This window comes from Parasteatoda tepidariorum, chromosome 5 (genome assembly GCF_982258835.1).
Source record: "Parasteatoda tepidariorum strain Cologne lab strain chromosome 5, Ptep-v5.0, whole genome shotgun sequence".
NCBI lineage: Eukaryota > Metazoa > Arthropoda > Arachnida > Araneae > Theridiidae > Parasteatoda > Parasteatoda tepidariorum.
Window position 1 is genome coordinate 52,059,069 of NC_141759.1, and position 24,354 is coordinate 52,083,422.

Consider the following 24,354-nt stretch of genomic DNA (forward strand, 5'->3'; position numbering starts at 1 on the left):
ACCAGGATCAAGATATCTGTATAAATTTTTTTTTAAACCACTAAATGAAAGATAAATCTATTGTTTTTTAATAAAAACTCATCAGACTTTCTGAACGATTTCTTTATTTCATATGAATACATTTATAGCATTAAAATTTGCTGCGAAATAACTTTTAATCAATGCAATGAGTCAAAAATTGTTGTGAATATAATGCAAATAAATATTTATAGCATACAAATGTATATGGGTTCCCGGCAGTATGAAAAAATTTTAAATTTTTGAACGCTTATTTTATTCATTAATCAGTAAAATAATGTGTTAAAAATTAATAAGAAATCCTTGTTCCAAAAAATTAGAGTATTTTAAAATAAGTAGAGTTACTTAGTAATTTTATTAAATAGGAACTTTTTTCGTGATTTTCTCTATCTAATGACATTAAGCTTTAATATGAAACCAAAACTTCAGTGATCTTCCACCAAGACATGTGTAAATTAATTTTTAAAGCAAGTGTCATGTTTAGTGTAAACTGTTGAAATACATGAAAATTTTGAACCCTTCAAAAATACAGACTGGTCAAGAAATGTATCCGGCCAAAGATTGTATAAGGTAGCGAAGCGTATAAGTTCTTTGGTCCAACAGAAGTTATATAGCTGTAAAATTAATCGTGCATAGAAAATAAGAAAATTCGCTAGTGAAATTATTATAGTTTCCGTTTTAAATATTCATACGTAAAGAAGGACCTCTTTTTACTTAATAAGACAAATGATATGGAGAGATAAGTATATTCCAGTACTTCTAAAAAATTAAAAAAAAAAGTTTGATTGGAGGTACTTTATTTACATCGCTCTAGAGCTGCTCAATGGCCTATCGGCTGTGGTCTGGGAAATATCCCTGAGGATGATCCGAAGACATGCTATCGTAATTTTGGTCCCCAGCTTTGGTAGCCTCACGACCTGAGTTCGAAGTCGAGCACTTTAAGGTAGAAAAGTTTAGAGAGGACCGATACTGCTTCCTTTCGGTCCCTGCGCAGGCTGATCAAAGTGGTCACCCACCCGCTTACTGACCGTAGCCAGTGATGCTTGACTTCGGAGTTCTACTGGGATCTTTACGATCAGTCCATTGCAGGACAGGTTTATTTGCAATCGATCTAATTAAGCATAGCTTACATAGTTTATGCAATAAAACGGGACGAGTTTTTTAGCATTTACAAGAACAGTGGTCTTGTAACTGCTTGAGAGCACAATAGAGTGATAAGGAATTGTTATATTTTTAAATGCAGTAACCTAATTTTTTTTATCGTGTTCATGCATTTGGATAGGTTAGACTGGTAATGCTACTATTTATATAGTATATATACTATACTATACTAGCATACTATACTATATATAGTATACTATACTATAATGCTGTGTTCTGTAAAACAAGAAATTTCTGTGTGAACATTTTCGAGTATAGACTGATCCGTGCTCCATAACTATTGAAAACAATTTAGTTAACAAGAATGTTTCATACAGGAAAAATATGGAGATATGGGAATTGTTAAGAAAACAATTACGAATATATAAGCACGATTTACTCCAAAAAAAATTTCATATGAAGTTTCCTAGACACCAGATTCCGTAATTAGAACAGTGTATCCAAATTGATACTATTACTGAATTGTTGTACTATTATTACTAAATTGGCTAAAAAGATCTATTTTTTATATTATCATTTTGGAAAAATTCTATAAGTATTCTTTCTGTCTTTTTCTTCTTATTTGCTTTAAAACAAATTTAATATATTCGGTTGAATAAAAAATTATCTTCAGTTCTTCCCGTAACCTACTATCGTATTTGTGGAAAATTTGTAAAATATTTTGTATAAATAAGTTCAAATAATATTTTTTTCCATTATGTAATAATTATGGAAATTAAAATGGAAGACATGTCAAGACTTATGCATTCTTTTATTTACAAGCGAAATTAGGATTCCTTACAAATAATTTCGTTATTATAACATTAATTTCAGTTTAATTTCTTGCACTTATATACAAATAATGTTTTCTTTTATGGTTTTTCATCCATTTAAATCAAATTTAATAGGTTCTTTGAGAGAGGTTCGTCCTATACTCACCTTTAATGTATGAATTATGTTAAGAATATATCTTAATTTACATGTTCTGGTGTATTTATTTCAATATACTTTCCATGATAAAGTTATTTACTCAATTTAATAAAAGATTCATTATATTTTTTTTAATACACTAGGATGAGTATTACAATGTTACTGCGTATGGTTATTACAATATAACTAAACTGCTGTTTGTAGAAAATGCAACACCATGAAGGAATCATCAGAATCAAATGAAATTCGCAGCAAATGTCAATTATAGGATATTATGCAAATTAATAAAGTTTCAGAGCCATCGCGCGTCCGTGAAGTGCTACAGCCCGAAGTCGTTCCTTTCCTTCAAGGCATCCCTGGAGCTATCTTTCAGCAGGATAATGCACGCCCACATGTTGCGCGGACTGTTAGAGACTTCTGTTCAGCACAACGCATGCAACTTCTTCCTTGGCCTGCTTATTCGCCGGATATGTCGCCTATTGAGCACGTGTGGGATATGGTTGGTCGGCGTCTCACTCGTGATCCGCGTCCTGCAGTTTCCAAAGACGAACTTTGGTTGCGCATACAAGCGATATGGAATTCTCTTCCTCAAGCAGATATTCAACATCTGTTTGACTCCATGCCACGTCGTATAGCAGCACTTATTGCAGCGCGTGGTGGCTGCACCAAATACTGATTTCGGACGCTTAATTTGTTTCTTTTGTTTTGAAAATTTCATCATTTATTTGTATCAGTACAAGTCGTTTCTGCATTAAATTTCATTTGATTCTGATGATTCTTTCATGGTGTTGCATTTTCTACAAACAGCAGTTTACATGATCAACCATCAAAAAGGATTTTTTGCTATAATTTTATGATTTCATCATCAAAGGGGTGCACATAGTTTTTCGAAAGAAGGATTTAGAATAAAAGAATATTTTTGGATTTTGAGGGACTGTATAGAACTGTTCAGATATTAGTTAATAGTACTTTAATTATTCTTAAGTGCATTAAGAACAAAATCAATCTGTTTTAAAAGTTAAAAGACAAAGTATATGTATGGCGGTTTTGAATTAAAAACATAATTGAAGTTTCGCACATTTTTTTTAACCAAATTAAACTACAGCAAATTTTTTAGTTTACCTTTTTCTGGGAAAATTTAATTTTGTCTTAATTACTTACTTCTTTAAAATTTATAAGATAAAGGTTTTCCGTCCACGAAGTACATTTTTTATTGCCTTATAATTAGTATTATAGTGACAAATATTTTAGTAGGGTAAGCTAAAAATTGTCCAGGTAGCAATGTCAAAAGCTTAAATAAGAGCAAGTCCAATATATTAATCTTTTTACATCTTCTCCTTGCATTTTCTAAACTATTATTCTTATTGATTTAGGATTGGTTTCATTATATTTAGCATAAAAGATGCAATAGAGACAATAACTCATCTGTTTAGATATCAATATTAAAGTATATTCCAATTTTTGACTCTCTATATTCCTTCCCCTCTCAGTGTTTTTCTTATTTCAAAATGCAAAAAGGAAAAACTGAACTACTGTCAAAACATAAAAATGCATACGGAATGTAATTGCGAAACCTGTAATTGAAGTTACTTTTATTTTGAACATGTTGTGGTAACAAATAGTTTCATAAAAAAATCCTAATGCAGAAAAAATTTGAAACTTTTGGCACCTTTGAATTAGCAAGTTTTACAATTTTTGTGGATACAGTTTTTTATATACTGTCAGACCTCGATATAAGGTCACCTTAAGGTTCATCGCAAAAGTGACTTTATAAGCTGGGAGACCTTTTAACCGATTCATTAGCAGTTCGTAACTAAGAACGTAAATAGTACACATTATGATTTTTTTAAAATGGTAATACAAACGAAAACGATCGGCCATAAATTAAATGCTTAAGTCAATAAATTTTAACAGAATTAGTAAGGAATTAAAGAAAAAATTAAAAAAAAAATTAATTTAAAATAAAGTTGTTTAGAAATTTCCTCAAAAGTATATATACATACATTACATCTTACTTTATTTAAAATAAATCATTTATGCAGGTCTGTCTCGTTTTTGGTTTCATTTTTCGAATAATGTTTTCTAGATTTTGAATTTTCTCAAAATGTTTCTCAGCTCCCTCATGATTTGTAAAAAAATTTCGTATGACATTTATTGCATTGAAGGCTTCCGCTTGGGTTACAGCTACAGTGTCAGGATCACTGTCATTGTCCTCACTGTGAAACAATTTCAAAATTATAATTTTGCTCGTTGGTTGCGACATTCTTATTGAACTCGAGAGGGATAATTGCCTTGTAAAGAAGTTAAATAGGCTTTTGTTAGAAAAGAGCTCCCCTCGCCTCAAATAAAAATGACCTTATAAGGGATAACGATTTTTAAAACTTGACCATATGTCCAATAATCTGTAACATAGAATTCCTATTCAGTGAGCCGGGACTTTGGAAAAGTGACCTTATATGCGGGTTGACCTTATATCGAGGTCTGACTAATTTTTTTTTCCTTTTTATTTTTTTTACTATTATTATTTTTTTTTACATAACCGTTGTTTAACAGCCGACCCAATTTTTGGGTTTATGACTACTAATGTCCACCTACGCAGCCTTGTAATTTTGAACCTAATCCAGAAGACAATGGGACTCCTGGATCAAGTATTGAGAGAAATTTGCCTTCGTGGAGGACTTTATGATGGATATTTCACGTCAACACTGTGGTCGGTGAAAGCCGGATGCGGAATTCGCATCGACCAGCCATCGCTGGGATTCGATCCCGGTTCACTTCATTGGAAGTCCATATATCCCATGAGCCATTGCTGCTCTGTAGATGCAGTTTTGATAAAAGCTACAAAACTTATTATTGTTTTCCAATTGGTTTTTGATTGGAAAGATTGAGGACACGCTATTATCACTCAAAGGACGCAGTTTGTGCCCTCCTACTCTATGATATTGGGTAGGTAGGTACTTTATTTACGTCGCACTGGATCAATGCTAGTACATTGGGAGTCAGTGTATTCTTTAACATTATTCTCCATATCATTTCTTTGCTGTCTGTATTATTAAAGCAAGCCACATCAATTTTTGGAAAAATTCGCTATAATTTTAAATTGTTAATTTATATTATTAATAATATAAATCGTATTTTTTTTATTATTAATAAAATTACCCTTCTGGTTTTAATAACATAACTTTATTAAGACAAGACACATGGAGAACTATAGTTTGTCTATCGTAAGAACTCCCCCAGCCATTCGCCTGGACCCGTGGCAGTGATATATAAAAATAAACATTTACTTATCACGTGACTTTGTGCTGCCATCTATATTTCATTTTGAGAACTACTTCAAACAGAAACACATATCTTATTGGACATGTCTAATTATCTTATAAAACAATATGCTACCAAACATAATTTTATTAAAAAGATATTTTTTTGTTTACATATAACTTTGTAGACATTGGTAGTAAATGGTATAAAGTAGTTTTAAATACATTTTGAATATATTCAAAATTCAAGGAATTTTTGCAATTAATAAAACACATTCCCTAAATATTTAAAAACTTTTAAAATAATAAGGAATTTTATACGAACTGTCATATAAGATCTAATTGACAAAATATGTTATAACAAGACAATAGATAAAATATATAATCTACATAAATAAGATAAAAGATATTAAAAATTACATACAATATGTATAAATACACTAAAATATTTGTACATAGAATTTGGTTAAAATGTGAGACGACATTGAGCCAAATTGATTGCGATTCGTAACATTTGATGTAATTCTAAGAGTATCTTGTTTAAAATAACAATTTGCAAAAAAAAATATTGTTTAAGGATAGAAAAAATATTTCATTAACATTTCATTAAATATGATATTATTCAAGTTAATATTTTTCTAAATTGCCTAAATGATTTGATTATTAAATTATGCAAATTAATTTAAAGTTCTTGATGGTATGCGCATATGTTCAATTTTGGAATGCGTCTTTAACTTTTTGTATATGCATGCTAGGTTTATGAAGGCAATTGCATGTGAGAAATAATATGTTCGAAAGTTACAGACTCAATTCTGTTTCTTTAGTACATAGGATTTTCAAAATATATTGTTTTAAAAATGTTTATTAAATTCTTAAAATTTTATGAGAAAATTTTTATTGCGGTGTTAAGTCATTGCATGGTCTAAATATGCATAAAATTACTGAACAATTTGTCAAGGAATTTTTAAGGAACTTTAAAAACTGTCAAAAATCTGAAGTTTCAAATGATTTCTGTTAATAAGTATATGAACTTTAAAGATAAAAAGATCTTATTCTGTGTTTGATACTATTTGATAGATAAATAAATTGTAATGCTGATATTTTATCAACAAATTACAATGTTGGATTAGATTTTGAATATCAGTATAACTTGCAAGGAATGTTTTTAAGACCCACAAGAAATTTAGAGATTATTGTTTTAATTAATATCTTTAAGAAAATAAGCAACAATACACAAACTATTTAACTGATAGTGTTTGTAAAAAGTATATTTATCAAACATATTCATTTTTATAAAACAAATAAACGTATCAGAAAAAATAAATGACATAAAATATTTCTCCAATACATAATTAACAATTAACTAATTCTAGCGTGAGAATTTTCAAAATAAGACACATTAAGAGTAGACAAAGAATAAAAATTTTGTAGGTTTTAAAAGTTTTTTCGTTTAAAAAAAACTGTCTGCACATTTTTAAAATTTCATTATACTGCAAAAATGTCTCATAAGTGTGTCCTTTATGTTGCATTAATTATATTTTAAGTGATACGTGCATTATGGGTATAGCTTACAAATAGACGAAAATTAGGTTTTTCTGGTCATAGAAACCAAACAATAAACATATTTTTCCTTTTCAATTTTTGCAGCATATTTCAGAATTTTTTAAAAAAATATTTCGTAGTGAATTTTTTAAACAATTCATTACTCTTTCTTAGTTATCTCACACATCCCAAAGATTTCCATTTGTGTTTTAAAAATAAAAATTTTTAGACTAGTGTAACTTCAAAAACTTTGAAATACCAAAGAAACAATTTTATGCACTTTATGAAACGTCAAAATGTCTGTTTTTTTTTTGAAATTTAAATCATGCCTTTCGGTTTTTGAAAAACATTTTTACAACAATAATAGTAATAAAAAGTTTCAAATGTTTATTAAGTCGAATTTGTAATGCAATAAATAATGATTAAACAACTGCAACACAGAAAGTTTATTTTGTGAATTAGCATTTAATTTTAGTTGATGATTCAAAAAATTCACTTGAAAAGTATTTGTAAAGTTTTAAGATTATTTCTTTGCTTCTTTTATTCTATAATGTGAATTCAAAGTGTTAATGAAGGTTACATATTAATTATTATATTTTAATTATTATATTCTTTTAAAAAAATAAAATATTTTATGCACATTTTAGAATTTTTGCATCATCCAATATAAAACGAGACTTTCGTGTCGTTACGAATACTATAATTACCTCAAACAGACTAACTAATTATAGTTCCTGAGATGTTTTTAAAAAGTAACCAGCCTATTGGCTCTTCGTCTCTGGTCAGTTACCAATTGGCTCTCGCTCACCGACTGGTTCGCTTTCACTGGTTCACAGTCACATGTAACACATTAATGTAATTAATACTTTATGTATGCAACTAGAAACTTTTCTTACTTACAAACAACAACAAAAGATATCATTACATTTTAACACACACTATACAATTTCGAATGATTTCTGTAATTCTAGGACATGTTTATTAAAAATCTCAGATCTACATATAATAATCAAAAGATCCATTTCCTAAGTCTTATATCACAGGTAGTTTGATCACTCTTTGGTTAGATTTAATCTCTGTAACCAAATTTACTATTATGTATAAATTCATTCTCACTCTCCATTAATGAATCAAAGAATTTAGAATTTTCGAACTTTCCTCTGGTTCCTCCGTATTCTTTTGGGAGTATGTCTGGTGGTAAATACTCGTGCAAACTGCTCATGTTATCGCCATGGAAATAAATCTGCAAATAACGATAATAATAATAATAATAATAATAATAATAATAATAATAATAATAATAATAATAATAATAATAATAATAATAATAATAATAATAATAATAATTATTATTATTATTGCAATAATAATAATAATTATTATTATTGCAATAATAATAATAATAATAATAATAATAATAATAATAATAATAATAATAATAATAATAATAATAATAATAATAATAATAATAATAATAATAATAAACTCTAAACTTCTAATACATTAAGTATTTATTTAAAACTTCTTTACGAAGTCACTGACTATTAAAATTCATATAATCATAAGTAAAATTTTCTTACAATAACAATTTTTTAAATTAAATTTCGTGTATTAAATGAGAAGTTTAAATTCGACGAATAATTTGCGTTCTGTTACAGACTCAAATTTGTTTTTAAATTATGTATACTATCGAAGATACCAACATATTGATTGATACATGGAAAGAATTTTAAATAATGATTTTCACTCATACAATTACTCATTATTATGATATAGTCATTATTATTCATTTTACCAAGCTGAATATAAGCACTATTATTACTAATAAAGTTAACAGATTGAATGAAAAATAGATTAAGTCTCGAAATTAGTTTGAATTAGTCTTGATTTTATCTAGAATAAAGCTACATCTCGTACTAAATTTCGTATTGTTAGAAATACCGTATTGTGCTGCTTTTATAATAATTTAAATTTGTTGCAACTTTAATATGGTGTTAAGTATTATCATATTTATTAAAGTGGATTACACGATATCATGGTTTAGTTTCAACTGAAACGAGGTGCAATTTATCATCTTATTAAGATTGTAGCAAATTGATCCCGTATTATGGTTTAAAGTACCAAGATTAGTTTGACATTCAATCAATTTTTCTGAGGGTGGCTTTCATCTTATATGTTTGTTAAAAATTATTGGGTCACGTGAATTAAAATTAAAAAAATAATAATAAAATGTTGCTAAGCTCTGTAATAAAAACCTGTTAGTGGTGAAAAAATCATGGCATTATTTCTAATATTTTTAAATTTAGTTAACTTACTCTTTTTTTAATCTTTTCTTTAAGAAGAGGTTTAATCATAGCGAATAAAACAGCAAACACACCGGGATTGTTGACCACGTGAATAGCTTTATGACGAATGGGAAAACAGTTCTAGAGAATTAAAAAATAATATGTTAAAAACAAACAACGAAAAATAAAGCGTGTTAATATTAAAATTGATTTTGGTAAAATTAACAATAAAATATGGTTTTATAATATGTGATAAAATTTGGTAAACGTGGACTAATTTGATAATTTTATCATAACTTAGAACATGGTAAAAAACCATTTATTCGATTAAATTTACTTATGAGTTTTGTATTTTAAATGTGTGATAATAAGAACTATAATTTTGAAAACCAGAAATTCCTGTAAACCAATAACAAATGAAAGGAAAAATTATCAAATAAATAGTTTAAATACCGTATATTTTGGTTTTATTAACCATAAGGATATTTTTTTTAAACCAGGAATGTCATTGCCATACTGCTATTAAATTTACCATTTAAATTTTATCATTTAGTATTAACACTCACATTAATTTTAGTATATTTTTTTCCTCCGTGTACAGTGTGTGAAAACGTATGGCTTGTTGTTGTTTGTGCAATGTATGGCATGTTGGTTGTTTGAGCAGTAGAAACATTCGAATCTTGCATAAATTTCCTTACAAATTGTGATTTCATTTGAAATCTAATGGAGCTCAAATAATTATTTCAGCAATTCCGTTAATAAATCATAATAATAAATCTGTTAATAAATTAAGCATTAAGCACTGGTTAATTAAATAATAAAAATTAAAACAGAAAATAAATAATTGACTATTGGTATTGAATTTAGTATTGCACATCGTTGTATTTTCAAAAATATTTTTTTTTCTAAGTAATTATTAAATCTATTCATCATTGTATTTAAATGGACCATAATATAACATTATGCATTCTTGTTTCTACATTTAGGAGCAATTTAACATTGGAAATATTTATATTACTTTACTTAATTGAAACCTGAAGTCCACGTACGTGGACCTAAAACCATTAGCTTCCTGGCAGTATAATTCGAATTTTGTATATATTCGTATTTATATTACAATGGTTTATGGCAGTAAAACAGTAATTCGGGACTGTAAAATATTTATTTGCTATATACCTTTATACTTCAGTAGTGAAGAGGTTAACATTAACTGTCGTACCGCTACTAGTCAAATTAATTTTTTCTGAAGGAAATTTAAATGAATTTTGGAAATGAACAAACATAAAAGTTTGTCAATAAATTAGCCACATAATATCTCAGCATGTTTACGTCATGTAAATATAGAAAGTGTTTTTACAAACTGTAAGTATTTTAGAATTTTGGAGAGATATTTATACCACCGCAATGAATAGTTTTCATATTCCCAGCATTATTATTTAAAATAAAGTATTCCAAGATATGCAAGATAAACATTGTTATATGAAAAAGTATATTTACATGTATTATTATTTGAAATGTATTTCAATCGGAACTGTGATTTTCTGTACTTGCTATATTTTTTTTTAAAATTTAAAAATGTATCTCAATTCACTAGCGTTTAAAATTGAAAATCACGCTTTCGAGAAAGCGCCATCAGAAGAGTTAAAAAAAAATACTATTTTACTCTCTCTTAAGTACACTGTAAAAAATTCCGGATAAAATTACGGTAAAAAGTAACGGCACTTAGGGTTGCCAATACTTTTTACAGTAAAATCTATTTTTCACCGTAACGTTTCAGGGAAGAAAAAAGTCTGATATACTGTATTTTTTATACAGTAATATTTACTATAAAGTCACTGACTCACTGTAAATAAATAAATATTTCTTTTTAAAAACTGCGGTAAAAATGGATTTCAAGGTAAAATGGATTTCCTTAATGTTGCTCACAGGGTGCCAGTACTTTTTACCGTAATTCGAGCGGGAATTTTTTACAGTGTATAATTTTTAATAAAACAACGCTTATGCACATTTTGTATAGATGCAAACCCAGATGCAAACCATCCTACGATATTCTGTGGTAGCGAAATTATGATTAAACTAAACTTAATTTCTTTAACTTTGTCTGAACTTAAAAATTTCACTGCAGAATTATTAGTTTTGTGAATTTATTAAAATTATTTATACATAGTGGTGGTCAAAATCATTGTAAATCAAATTTATTAAATAAAAAAGGAAATAGTAAAGCATGAAATTTACTAACACTTCAAATGTTCATCAAAAATCTTCCATAAATAATAAGGGAAGTTGACATAAATTAATACTGAGCTTCAAATTGGTTTACTTGGACAGTTTTCCTTGTAAGTTGTGGAAAGTTGTTGAGGCACAATAAATCTAAATATATGTATTTCCTATGCTGGGTGTTTCGTAACCACCACTCTTAATGTAAAATTTTAGACTAAGTTCTTATCAAAATTGAAGTAAAGATAAAGGTAACACTTTAAGGGTGACTCCTAATGTGTGTACCGTTTGTTTTATTTTTTTAACAAGAATTCGTGTAAACATATGACATAAAAATGCACGTCAAAGGCGATTATTACGGAACAGCCTGAATGAGAAACATAAACGCACAGTTTTTCCATAACTGCTCTCCCGTAATGTTGGTACAATGTAACAATAAGGGAAATAAAAAAGACCATCTGTTTAAAAATAAATAAGGAAATTAAGAAAACTACTTTTATTTTATATAATGATTATATTTCATAATAATTTTTATTTTAAAACATTCGAATTTCTTTTTGAAATTTTCTTTATTATTAGCTGTTTAAACTTCTGTTTCTTCATTATTAGCGGTTAAATTAACTATTAGCCCCTTCCTTCTCGTTCCCATGAAAATTACGGAGTAAGGTTCCGCCCTCTATTTCTCGCTCCTGTGAAATTTCCGGGCTGGAGTGTTCGGTAGTAACGCGCCAATAAGAATAAAACTAATTCAGTTATTTTGCCCGGAAAACATTTTATTTCTTATTTTACACACCAGATGGCTGTACCAAGATAATTTTAAGGTAATTGCAAATAGTTAGTTTACTTTAAACTAGATGTCAGCACTAATTAAATGTGTGTATTTGGCAAAATAGGCACTTTTACGACCATTTTCTTGAAAATTAACCGATCGTTAAGGGGTTAATGTAACTTCACACAGAGAGTGAAAAGAGGGCTGTAATAAATTATTAAAAATAATTGAATTACAAACCTGTGATGCTGATACAAAGCAATTAATGGCTGTTGGTGATATGTGAAATAGATGAGACCATGAGAATTTTTTGAAATCCACTATTGAGACTATACCACATATCTGTGTAACTGGATTTTGCAAGGCCTTTTCATTGCATATGAGACCACACCTGACGATTTCATCAAAAGAAGCGTGTTCTGGTTCCCACAGACCTTCAATAAGAGAGGGAGTTTATGTAATAAGAATTTAACGAAATCTTATTTTCTAAATCTATTGAATATTGAGCTTTGTACCGGGTGTCCAAAAAATAATCGATGATTTGAAAAATAAATTTAAGAAAAATGGAAAGGGACGCAAATGTACGGTTTACTGTACTTTTGCTTAGGAAACCAGAGGATTTTCCCTTCCAATGAGGTGAACCGGGTTCGAATCTCGGCGATGGCTGGTCGATACGAATCCGCACCCGGTTTGCACCAACTACCGTGCTGACGTGAAATATCCTCAATGGCAGGCGGATCATGGGTTAGAGTCCCATTGCCGTCAGGTTAACAGTGGGAGATTCTCGTGGTCTTCCTCTCCCTGTAACGCAAATACGGGTTAGTTCCATCAAAAAATGTCCTCCACAAAGGCAAATTTCTTTGAATACTTGATCCATGAGTTCCCTTGTCTTCTGGATTGGTTTCAAAATTACAAGGCTACGGAGTTGAACATTAGAAGTCGTAAACCCGAAAATTGGATTGGCTGCTCAACGACGGTTATAAAATAAAATAAAAGTGACACATTCTAAATTCTTTCACAAAGATTCACTGATACCAGATATTTACACAGAGACTTAACACAAAGACAAGCACGAAGCCATGTGGAACATAAACAAACTAATTATGCATCGAAGTTGCCAGATGCACAAAACAAAAATATATGACCGTTACAATAAAATACATAAACAAATAATAAAGCTAAGTTAAGTAAAAGATGCAGACGAGAAAGAAATATATTTCAACTAATTCGATGTGCAATATGGTTTTGTATTTAATTAACATATCGTTAATTAACATTCTGACTTATGTGGAGAAACTTATCTCAACTTTAATACGCCATTTTGTTGATAAAGATTAGCTGGCGCTGACGTCAGAGGTCACATGTGTGGATATGGGAGGAGGGTCACATGTGTGGATATGCTTATTTTTTTAACAAATTCACAAAATTTCGCAATTTTTTTTCTTCATGACACTTTTAAATTTGTTGGTTTTTTTTGCGCTTTCCGATGGAAATGAAAAGTCTTTCAACAAAAGTTTTTTTATGATTTTTCTATTTGGTTTCACCATATTTTTAGGTTTAATTTTTAAAATTTACCAACAGGAGTAAAGCTTTTCGAAATTTTAAAAATTGGGCAATATTCTTGGTATAAACAAAAAACTCGTATCTTGAAATCATTTCAAAACAAGGTTATTAAGGTTTTGTGATTTTTCTATTTGGTTTTACCAAATTTTATATTAGTATTATTGAAAAACTCGATTTGGGTAATAGAATATTACTTAAATTTTGCGTTCGAGTTTTAAAATTTATCACTAGAAATCAAGATTTTCGAAAGAAAAAAAAAACAATCTTTACTGTATATAAAAAAAAAAAAATTAATAAAATCTAGAAAAACTTTTAACAAAAGATTATTTACTTTTTGCATTCAAATTTTAAAATGTATTCACAAAAATAAAGTTTTCCAAAACTAGACAATCTTTACGTTATTTAAAAAGACTTGAACAGCGTAGTTATTTTAATAAAAGGATCTTAATGTTTCGTGTCTAATTTTTAAAATTTACCAACAGGAATAAAGCTTTTCGAAATTTTCAAAATTGGGCAATATTCATGGTATAAACAAAAAAATCGTATCTTGCTTTTATTTCAAAACAAGGTTATTAACGTTTCGCGTTTGATTTTTAAACGATATGTCACCAGAAATAAGAATTTTCGAAATCGGACAATCATTACAGTATAAGCAAAATATACAAACGCTTATGGTACAAATCAGGGGTTTCCAACTTACATGAGACCGGGGGCCACAATTAAAAACACAAATCAAATGGCGGGCCGCAACTCTGTCAAAATTTTATGTAGGACTCTTTTATTTTTGAGAGAACATTAAATATTACTGTCAGATTTTTAGCAAGTCGTACTAAACAAAAGTATTGAATTACAAATTAAAATGAAAAGTACATTTTTAAAAATATTTAATTGCATATTAAAAAATTCGGGCTACAATAACTTTAATGTGCAGCCATGTATTAAACAATTAATGTGCAACAGATATCTAATTGTTAAGATATAAAACTTTAAAAAGGTTGGTATTAAAACTTACATAGTAGCACACAAAATGTTTAATGACAAAATTGAGGTTTGTCTGCTGCAACCACCAGAGAATAGATATTTACATTTTAAATTTAAAATTTACAAATGTGTGTGTAAATATTTTCTTCCAAAATGAGTGGTTTCAAAAAGTTAAATCGGAGAATTTCTTCGAGAAAATTTCTGATGCACACATGCTAAATTATATTCACAAAATGCAAAAAACTGAAATAAAAAAGAGCAACATACGCAATCATTTTTGTATTTGAATAAATATTTTCTTGGAAAAAAAAAACCTAAGAAATAATTTTTTTTTGCTCCGTTGGTATGATAAATTTCACAGAAACGAAGAAATTAGGTTTTTATTAACGAGAAAAGTATTTTAAACCCATGAAGATTTTTTACGAAAAATGACAACTAATATAATTCAAACAAAAGGCTTCGAGGGCCGTATGCGGCCCCCTGGCCGCTAATTGGAAACCACTGGTATAAGCAAAAAACTCGCATTTTGCAATAATTTCAAAGCAAGGTTATTAGCGTTTCGTGTTTGATTTTTAAACGATATGTCAGCAGAAATAAGAATTTTCGAAATCGGACAATCATTACTTTATAAACAAAACACACAAATCGGGCAATCATTTCAGTACTATTTTGCAATTGTACCTACCAACTCTGGACACCCACACTGCACTTCCTTCAGGATTGCGCCATGGTAAAAAGTTCATCATGTTTGTTTCTAATACTTTTGAAATATTTGTTGGGCTGAATTTCTTGTAAAGTGACTTGTAATACATTCGGTGGCCGTAATATTTCTTTAGTAAAGAAAAAGCTCTGTCTGTATCAAATTTCTTAACTCTCAAAAATTGCAATAGGAAGTTGTCAGACATATCAGATTCCAAGTTCTTTTCACCTGTAAAAATTACGCAGGAATTAAAAAAAGGATGTTAATATAAGTTTTATAGTAAAATGGAACAACAGTGAGAAATTTTCAAATTAACTTTGTTGTTATTTTTTCATTTAACAGAATAAAATTCTTTTTATTTTTTGCTTATTCATTACTCTTTTTATAGTAAAGACATGCGGGAAAATTTACGTATCAGCAGAAACGATTACAAAAGCAACACTATTGAGGTACAGTTCCTTATAGAGGAAATATATATTTATTGACCCTCCATTTCCCTTTTGACCTTATTTAGTTAGACATTCAAAAATTATGTACAGCGCGCGAAAAAGCGAACACACTGTTAAAATTTTCCTTCCAAAATTATTGTAAAATATGCGGCAGCAGTCTGTCCATCCAGTTAATCGTGAAGTTTACGATAAAGGGCATTTTTTACCTTTATGGTTTTGAAACCGTTTTCAATTAGCATGATTAAGAAACCATGAATACAAAACTATACGATTTTTAAACCAGTTAATCGTAAAGTTTAAGATAAAGGACATTTTTTACCTTTACGGTTTTAAAACCGTTTTCAACTAGCATGATTAAGAAACCACGAATACAAAATTATACGATTTTTAAACCAGTTAATCGTAAAGTTTACGATAAAGGGCATTTTTTAACTTTACGGTTTTGAAACCGTTTTCAACTAGCATGATTAAGAAACCACGAATACAAAACTATACGAATTTTAACCCAGTTAATCGTAATGTTTACGATAAGGGGCATTTTTTACCTTTACTGTTTTTAAACCGTTTTCAACTAGCATGATTAAGAAACCATGAATACAGAACTATACGAATTTTAAACCATTTACAACTAGCTTGATATCAAAACAGTAGAAAAGAAATTTAACTGTACATTGGAGCTAGGTTTTTCGTTTGGTAATAGGCATTGGAGTTAGGTTATGGTTCCGTTGTATTTTATAAAATGAAACGCGGAGTCTAGTTTAATTAGATTATATAGTCGTTTCACCTATCGTAAGAAGTGAAAATATTAGACTTTTCTGTGCTAAGCAACTTTATGGTGCTGCCATCTATGTGTGAAAGAGAGTATCGTATTCTAATAGTTTAAGGTCACAGATTGCGGAGAGTAAGACACTGGAAACTTCTCATGTGTTGAAGGGAATGAAAGGAAGATATATTGTGATGTCAATGCTGGGTCTCGAACCCCCGTTCTTTCGATCACAAGATTGACAGATTAGCCTCCTGGACTATAATATGTACCTAAATGCAAGGAACTAAATGGATTTATTTTATAAAATTCTGTTGTTTAACCGAATTAGGTAAAAGCAGTTAATAAAAGGTTTTTCCCGCAGTTAACAGCTTGAACATCTTATTTTTGGTTACTTGTTTGTTTTGGTCCCGTAGTGGACTGATCGCTAAGACACGGTTCCCAGCAGATCACCGAAGTCAAGTATCACTGGCTGCGGTTAGTGTGCGGGTGGGTGACCACTTGGATCAGTCTGCGTAGGGACCGAGGGTGCGCGGTATTGGTCCTCGTCAAACTGTGCTACCGTAAAGTGCTCGACTTCGCGTGCAGGTCGTTGGGCTACCGAAGCAGGGGTGCCATCCCCTCTGCTGAGGATCAAAATTGTGATGGCATGTCTTCGGATCATCCTCAGGTATGTTTCCCAGATCGTCGCCAATAGCCCATTGTGCAGCTCTAGTGCGACGTAAATGAACTACAACAACAACAAATTGTTTGCTTTGTTTAAATACGGTTTAATAACAAATTGATATTTAACCATTTTTTCTAACAATGCACTCTGAATAATATTTGATCGAATGATTGGTTTTGCAAGTCCTCGGACACTATTTTAATGCTTCGAGGAATTAACTTTAAATACGCTAATACGACAGACACGATACAGACGTTATTTTAAGGAACTAAATCAGACATAAAAACGTAATTTCTCTGAATAAACATACTTTTTTTCTTATGGATTTAAATTTTTTACAAATAAAATAAGGAAGAGGGTACATTGTAGGTAGTCGCAATCTAGGAAATATGACCCCAATAGTTTAGGTAGGAGAGTAGTTGAAAATGAAAATTTTGTCCCCTTAATCTTTCTTTTTGCGTATTTTTTGTACACATTTTTCGCTATATTCCAAGATCCTTATATTGGAATTAAAACATTTTTGAATTCAATTCGTTTATCTAAAGATAATTACACTCGCATTTTTTAAATAAATATTAATTATTTTTGTATGACCAATTCTTAACTAACAATAGTGGTAAAATAAACCATTTACAACTAGCTTGAATTTGGTCCCCTTAATCTTTCCTTTTGCGTATTTTTTGTACACATTTTTCGCTATATTCCAAGATCCTTATATTGGAATTAAAACATTTTTGAATTCAATTCGTTTATCTAAAGATAATTACACTCGCATTTTTTAAATAAATATTAATTATTTTTGTATGACCAATTCTTAACTAACAATAGTGGTAAAATAAACCATTTACAACTAGCTTGAATTTGGTCCCCTTAATCTTTCCTTTTGCGTATTTTTTGTACACATTTTTCGCTATATTCCAAGATCCTTATATTGGAATTAAAACATTTTTGAATTCAATTCGTTTATCTAAAGATAATTACACTCGCATTTTTTAAATAAATATTAATTATTTTTGTATGACCAATTCTTAACTAACAATAGTGGTAAAATAAACCATTTACAACTAGCTTGAATTTGGTCCCCTTAATCTTTCCTTTTGCGTATTTTTTGTACACATTTTTCGCTATATTCCAAGATCCTTATATTGGAATTAAAACATTTTTGAATTCAATTCGTTTATCTAAAGATAATTACACTCGCATTTTTTAAATAAATATTAATTATTTTTGTATGACCAATTCTTAACTAACAATAGTGGTAAAATAAACCATTTACAACTAGCTTGAATTTGGTCCCCTTAATCTTTCCTTTTGCGTATTTTTTGTACACATTTTTCGCTATATTCCAAGATCCTTATATTGGAATTAAAACATTTTTGAATTCAATTCGTTTATCTAAAGATAATTACACTCGCATTTTTTAAATAAATATTAATTATTTTTGTATGACCAATTCTTAACTAACAATAGTGGTAAAATAAACCATTTACAACTAGCTTGAATTTGGTCCCCTTAATCTTTCCTTTTGCGTATTTTTTGTACACATTTTTCGCTATATTCCAAGATCCTTATATTGGAATTAAAACATTTTTGAATTCAATTCGTTTATCTAAAGATAATTACACTCGCATTTTTTAAATAAATATTAATTATTTTTGTATGACCAATTCTTAACTAACAATAGTGGTAAAATAAACCATTTACAACTAGCTTGAATTTGGTCCCCTTAATCTTTCCTTTTGCGTATTTTTTGTACACATTTTTCGCTATATTCCAAGATCCTTATATTGGAATTAAAACATTTTTGAATTCAATTCGTTTATCTAAAGATAATTACACTCGCATTTTTTAAATAAATATTAATTATTTTTGTATGACCAATTCTTAACTAACAATAGTGGTAAAATAAACCATTTACAACTAGCTTGAATTTGGTCCCCTTAATCTTTCCTTTTGCGTATTTTTTGTACACATTTTTCGCTATATTCCAAGATCCTTATATTGGAATTAAAACATTTTTGAATTCAATTCGTTTATCTAAAGATAATTACACTCGCATTTTTTAAATAAATATTAATTATTTTTGTATGACCAATTCTTAACTAACAATAGTGGTAAAATAAACCATTTACAACTAGCTTGAATTTGGTCCCCTTAATCTTTCCTTTTGCGTATTTTTTGTACACATTTTTCGCTATATTCCAAGATCCTTATATTGGAATTAAAACATTTTTGAATTCAATTCGTTTATCTAAAGATAATTACACTCGCATTTTTTAAATAAATATTAATTATTTTTGTATGACCAATTCTTAACTAACAATAGTGGTAAAATAAACCATTTACAACTAGCTTGAATTTGGTCCCCTTAATCTTTCCTTTTGCGTATTTTTTGTACACATTTTTCGCTATATTCCAAGATCCTTATATTGGAATTAAAACATTTTTGAATTCAATTCGTTTATCTAAAGATAATTACACTCGCATTTTTTAAATAAATATTAATTATTTTTGTATGACCAATTCTTAACTAACAATAGTGGTAAAATAAACCATTTACAACTAGCTTGAATTTGGTCCCCTTAATCTTTCCTTTTGCGTATTTTTTGTACACATTTTTCGCTATATTCCAAGATCCTTATATTGGAATTAAAACATTTTTGAATTCAATTCGTTTATCTAAAGATAATTACACTCGCATTTTTTAAATAAATATTAATTATTTTTGTATGACCAATTCTTAACTAACAATAGTGGTAAAATAAACCATTTACAACTAGCTTGAATTTGGTCCCCTTAATCTTTCCTTTTGCGTATTTTTTGTACACATTTTTCGCTATATTCCAAGATCCTTATATTGGAATTAAAACATTTTTGAATTCAATTCGTTTATCTAAAGATAATTACACTCGCATTTTTTAAATAAATATTAATTATTTTTGTATGACCAATTCTTAACTAACAATAGTGGTAAAATAAACCATTTACAACTAGCTTGAATTTGGTCCCCTTAATCTTTCCTTTTGCGTATTTTTTGTACACATTTTTCGCTATATTCCAAGATCCTTATATTGGAATTAAAACATTTTTGAATTCAATTCGTTTATCTAAAGATAATTACACTCGCATTTTTTAAATAAATATGATATTAATTATTTTTGTATGACCAATTCTTAACTAACAATAGTGGTAAAATACTCCTTACTGCGAGGGTGCTGTTAGCGCAATAAATAAAGCAGTGACCTAGCAGTCACGGAAGTGTTAAGTTGTATTCTTCTTTTGTTATCAAATAATTGATATGTTATATTTGATTTCTTCGATGATTGATTTTATTGAATATTTGAAAAATCCACTCAGACACTAAATTCACCTTAGTGCTGATTATTGAGTTGAACACAGACCAAACAGTTTTGTAATTTTTTTAAAAATCAAATAAATAAATAAATAATAATAATAATAAAATATGAATAAATAAATGAATAAATAAATAAACTAAATAAGCATTCCGTTCATAACAAAAGTTAAAATTTAGTTTTCGAAAAACTACTTTTATAACTTCTGGGCAATAAGATAATTGACCACATAATTTTTTACACACATTCTTAAAAATATACGAGTGACGTTACGTAATTCATACAACAATTTTGAAAAAAAAAATGCTTAAAAATATGATATAAACATAAAACATATAAAAAGCATAAATCATACGCAAAAAATATAAATCGAAAAAACATAATCATTGAACATATACCGTTGTAGCACATAAAACATTTGCTTTATACTTTCTAAAAGAAAGAAATTTATAAGCTCTTCTGATTTAAGGAGTATTTATAGTGGTTACCATCAATTATTAAGTTTATTTTTGAATTGTGATGTATTAGGGGGACTGGAAAGTAATGTCATTTCGGTGCATTTGATATTTGTTATCAAGATTTTATTTTTAATTAATAATGTATTCACCCTCGTTAGTAACAACTTTTCAAAGCCGGATCGAAAATGAATCTAAATGGATCGAAAAAAGATTTTTTTTTTAAGACTAAGGATTATTTAATGCTCCGAAACGACATTACTTTCCGGTCCCCCTAATATTTACCGATTTCAGCTGTTGTACTTACATTTAATCATTTCCTTTAACTCTTTCAAGCATTGTATTCTATTCTCCGTTGTTTCATTTAACTCCTTTACAGCTCTCTGGTGAATTTCATCATTTATTTTCGAGTACTCCAAAGGTAGTGAGCAATTTTCCATGTTTTACGATAGCTTACCTAACATAAAATAGCAAATTAAATATATTAACGTTAAATAAAAATAACAAATAGCATCTTAGAAAAAAGCAAAGTTATTTATCTCCTTAAGAGAATCAATTTCAAAGAATTTAAACCATCTTTCACAATAAACTTTAATGAACTATTATTAAGAATAATTCAATTAAAAATATTTATTTCACCATAAATGATTTTAAGGACTTTTTGAATAACAGTTTTTGAATAACAATTTAATAAACAGCAATTGTAAACATCGAATAACAATTTAATAAACAGCAATTGTAATTTTTTGCATGAGTAAACCAATCGTAGCAGTCATTGGGTACAAGATCAAGGAAAAAAATATTCATAATTTATTTGTTTAAGTATGCGATGGTGTTGAAAGAAGCATTTACTATTATTATTTCCTTTTTCTGTTTATTTCTGAGGTTTTTCCTGTTTACTAGAAAGAGAAAGTAAAAAAATCAGATTTCTCTCCAGATAAGTAACAGAGCTCTTCATTCACAATATTGCTTTTCCAATCTTAGCATGATAAGAAAAAAATATTTTTTTCTTCTTTTTTACGTCAGCGACTTCAATTTAATCGTTCATCAAATTTGGGTTGAATTGTTAAAGGAAGGCCACAACATACCATGGCCAACATGTGATTCCTATACTGCTTTGAGTTTATTTTATTCAGCAAAATTTCAAACGATATTTATAAATTTTCTACATAAGGTGATTTTTAATTTTCCTTAATATATATTTTTAGAATACTTGTCCAAAATAAACTTAAAAAGTACACACTTAAGGGTAACAAAATAGTATTTTAAGAGGGAGAAAACGCATTAGAAATCTAACGTATCACTACTGAGGAAGGCAGGAACGGAATCATCAAAACCTGTCTGATTATCAGTTAAGACAGGATTTGAAGGGTGATTATTCGAAACAAAATTTTCATCAGAAAATCAAATTGGTTTTGATGTTTATATCAAGCCTTTCTTATCATTGTTTTGATAGATTGCGTCAGCTTTTGTGCAGCAAATGCTAAAACTAATATGCATGCTTTTGCTGATTTGATTTTCCTACAAAGAGTCTAAAACATACATTAAAGGTGGTCATTACAAAATTGCGATTATCTGTATATTTTAACTAATTTTTTTAAAGGTGAAATGTTCAATTCGGAGCAATTCGCTTCGAAGAATATTAAATATTTAAATTCAAAACTTTTATCCCTAATTACTTTAAAATACAATTAAAATGTTAAAATAAAAACGAATCTTATTGAATTTTACTTCATTTGAGCATTTTCGGCTATAAATGAATACACATTATCGTACTTATTTCTTTTGAAACTATTTTATCCCTTGTTGTTATACATTTAAACTATACATTTAAAGATATTATTTTAAATTTAGACTCACCTTTAAATATATTCCTCAAGAGTATGACTTTATTGATGCACTATCCGATGTTTCAAAATATTATTTTGACACACAGTTGTCAACACTATTTCACGGCATTTTCCAGATTCATAAACGAGCTTTATTTCCCCTCGAAGTAAACTTTGTTTTAAAAAATATCCTTTTTTGACATCCATCCAAAATACATTTTAAAATTCATTAGCGGATCTACAGCGTGTATGATCTTCTTCTTAATTTGAATAAATTACTTCCTCATCACCACAGCTGAACACAAAAGCACGATAAGCTATTATGATAAAATATAATTCTCGTATCTCGCCTTGCAATTTAAGATTCGACGAGCGATCAAGGTTCAGCGTTGCGCCAGGCTATGAATGTTTTCGTATCTGCTTAATAAAACGAGCTAATGGTACTCAGTCGGGTTTTTTTTTCTGGCTTGTTTTTGTTTTTAGCCCTTACGTCAAGGTCAGGTTATGCAATGTTATATATACTTGTGAGGGAAGTATTGAGTGGTTTTTTTAATATAGCTATGCCGAGCACAATTATGCTTTAGCCCTTAGATCTGCTGTAAACGTCTTTTGTCTTTTTTGCGTTGATAAAGATAATATAATAAACAATTGAAGTAAAATCATTGTTAAGTTCTAGAATTATGATGATGTCAAAGATTATAATTTCAAGTAAAATGTAAAACCAAACACGCATGGTAGAACTTTTTATTGTTGATGATTACAGTCTTTTATAGAAATAACTTGTCAATTAATTTGAGCTAAAAATTGGGCTCTTTAACTAGTTATTGTTGAGTAGCCGGCGTGATAAACAGTAGAATAAGAAAATACGCACAAGATTAAACTACACAAAATTATAATCCTACACACCTTTCATTTTCAATTTTTAAAATAATCAAAGGAAAAGAGAATGTATATAAAATTAAAAGTACTTTTACACTAAATGAATAATAACTCAAAAGTATGTATTACACATAAAGAAAGAAAAATGTGAAATGGTTACCATTTTTGAACAGATCATTTTTTCTTTTTATTTCAAAACTGCATGTTCCTCTTAAATGTTTTTTTTTCAATACCACTTCATCAATTTTCACCTCATTCTCTAGTTATTCTTCTGAATTTAACCCCTTCCATTTTTCCAATAAACTCTCTTTCTTAATTTTTTAATCTTATCTCCTCTTATTTCAATATTTACTCATTATTTTCAACTTAACTCTTTCCATCTTCATTCAATTCAACTTATTTTTTTCTATTTATTTATTTTGCATATTTATTTATTATCTTTTTATCATTTTTTTTTACTGTCCTACAAAATCCCATTGACATAAAAGTTGAAACCCAATCATCTTAGGTTAAGAGTACAGATCCAATCAAAAGTAAAATATTTTTAACCAATT

The 24,354-nt window shown here is 28.6% G+C and overlaps 1 protein-coding gene across 2 annotated transcripts; it reads right to left on the reverse strand.

The window, feature by feature from the left end:
• Window positions 1-7,842: 7,842 nt before the first annotated feature.
• LOC107452838 (alpha-tocopherol transfer protein-like) lies at window positions 7,843-23,340 on the reverse strand. Of its 2 annotated transcripts, XM_016069449.5 has the most exons (6): window positions 22,953-23,340; window positions 21,400-21,549; window positions 15,391-15,633; window positions 12,402-12,595; window positions 9,206-9,316; window positions 7,843-8,133 (listed from the first exon to the last, which is right to left on the reverse strand). In XM_016069449.5, the coding sequence occupies exons 2-6, from the start codon at window positions 21,530-21,532 to the stop codon at window positions 7,960-7,962; spliced, it is 855 nt and encodes a 284-aa protein (XP_015924935.2). In that variant the 5' UTR covers window positions 21,533-21,549; window positions 22,953-23,340; the 3' UTR covers window positions 7,843-7,959. The 2 variants fall into 2 exon arrangements, with proteins under 2 accessions (XP_015924935.2, XP_087020051.1); XM_087163925.1 differs by lacking the exon at window positions 9,206-9,316 and having other exon boundaries at window positions 22,953-23,179.
• Between the last annotated feature and the right edge of the window lie 1,014 nt (window positions 23,341-24,354).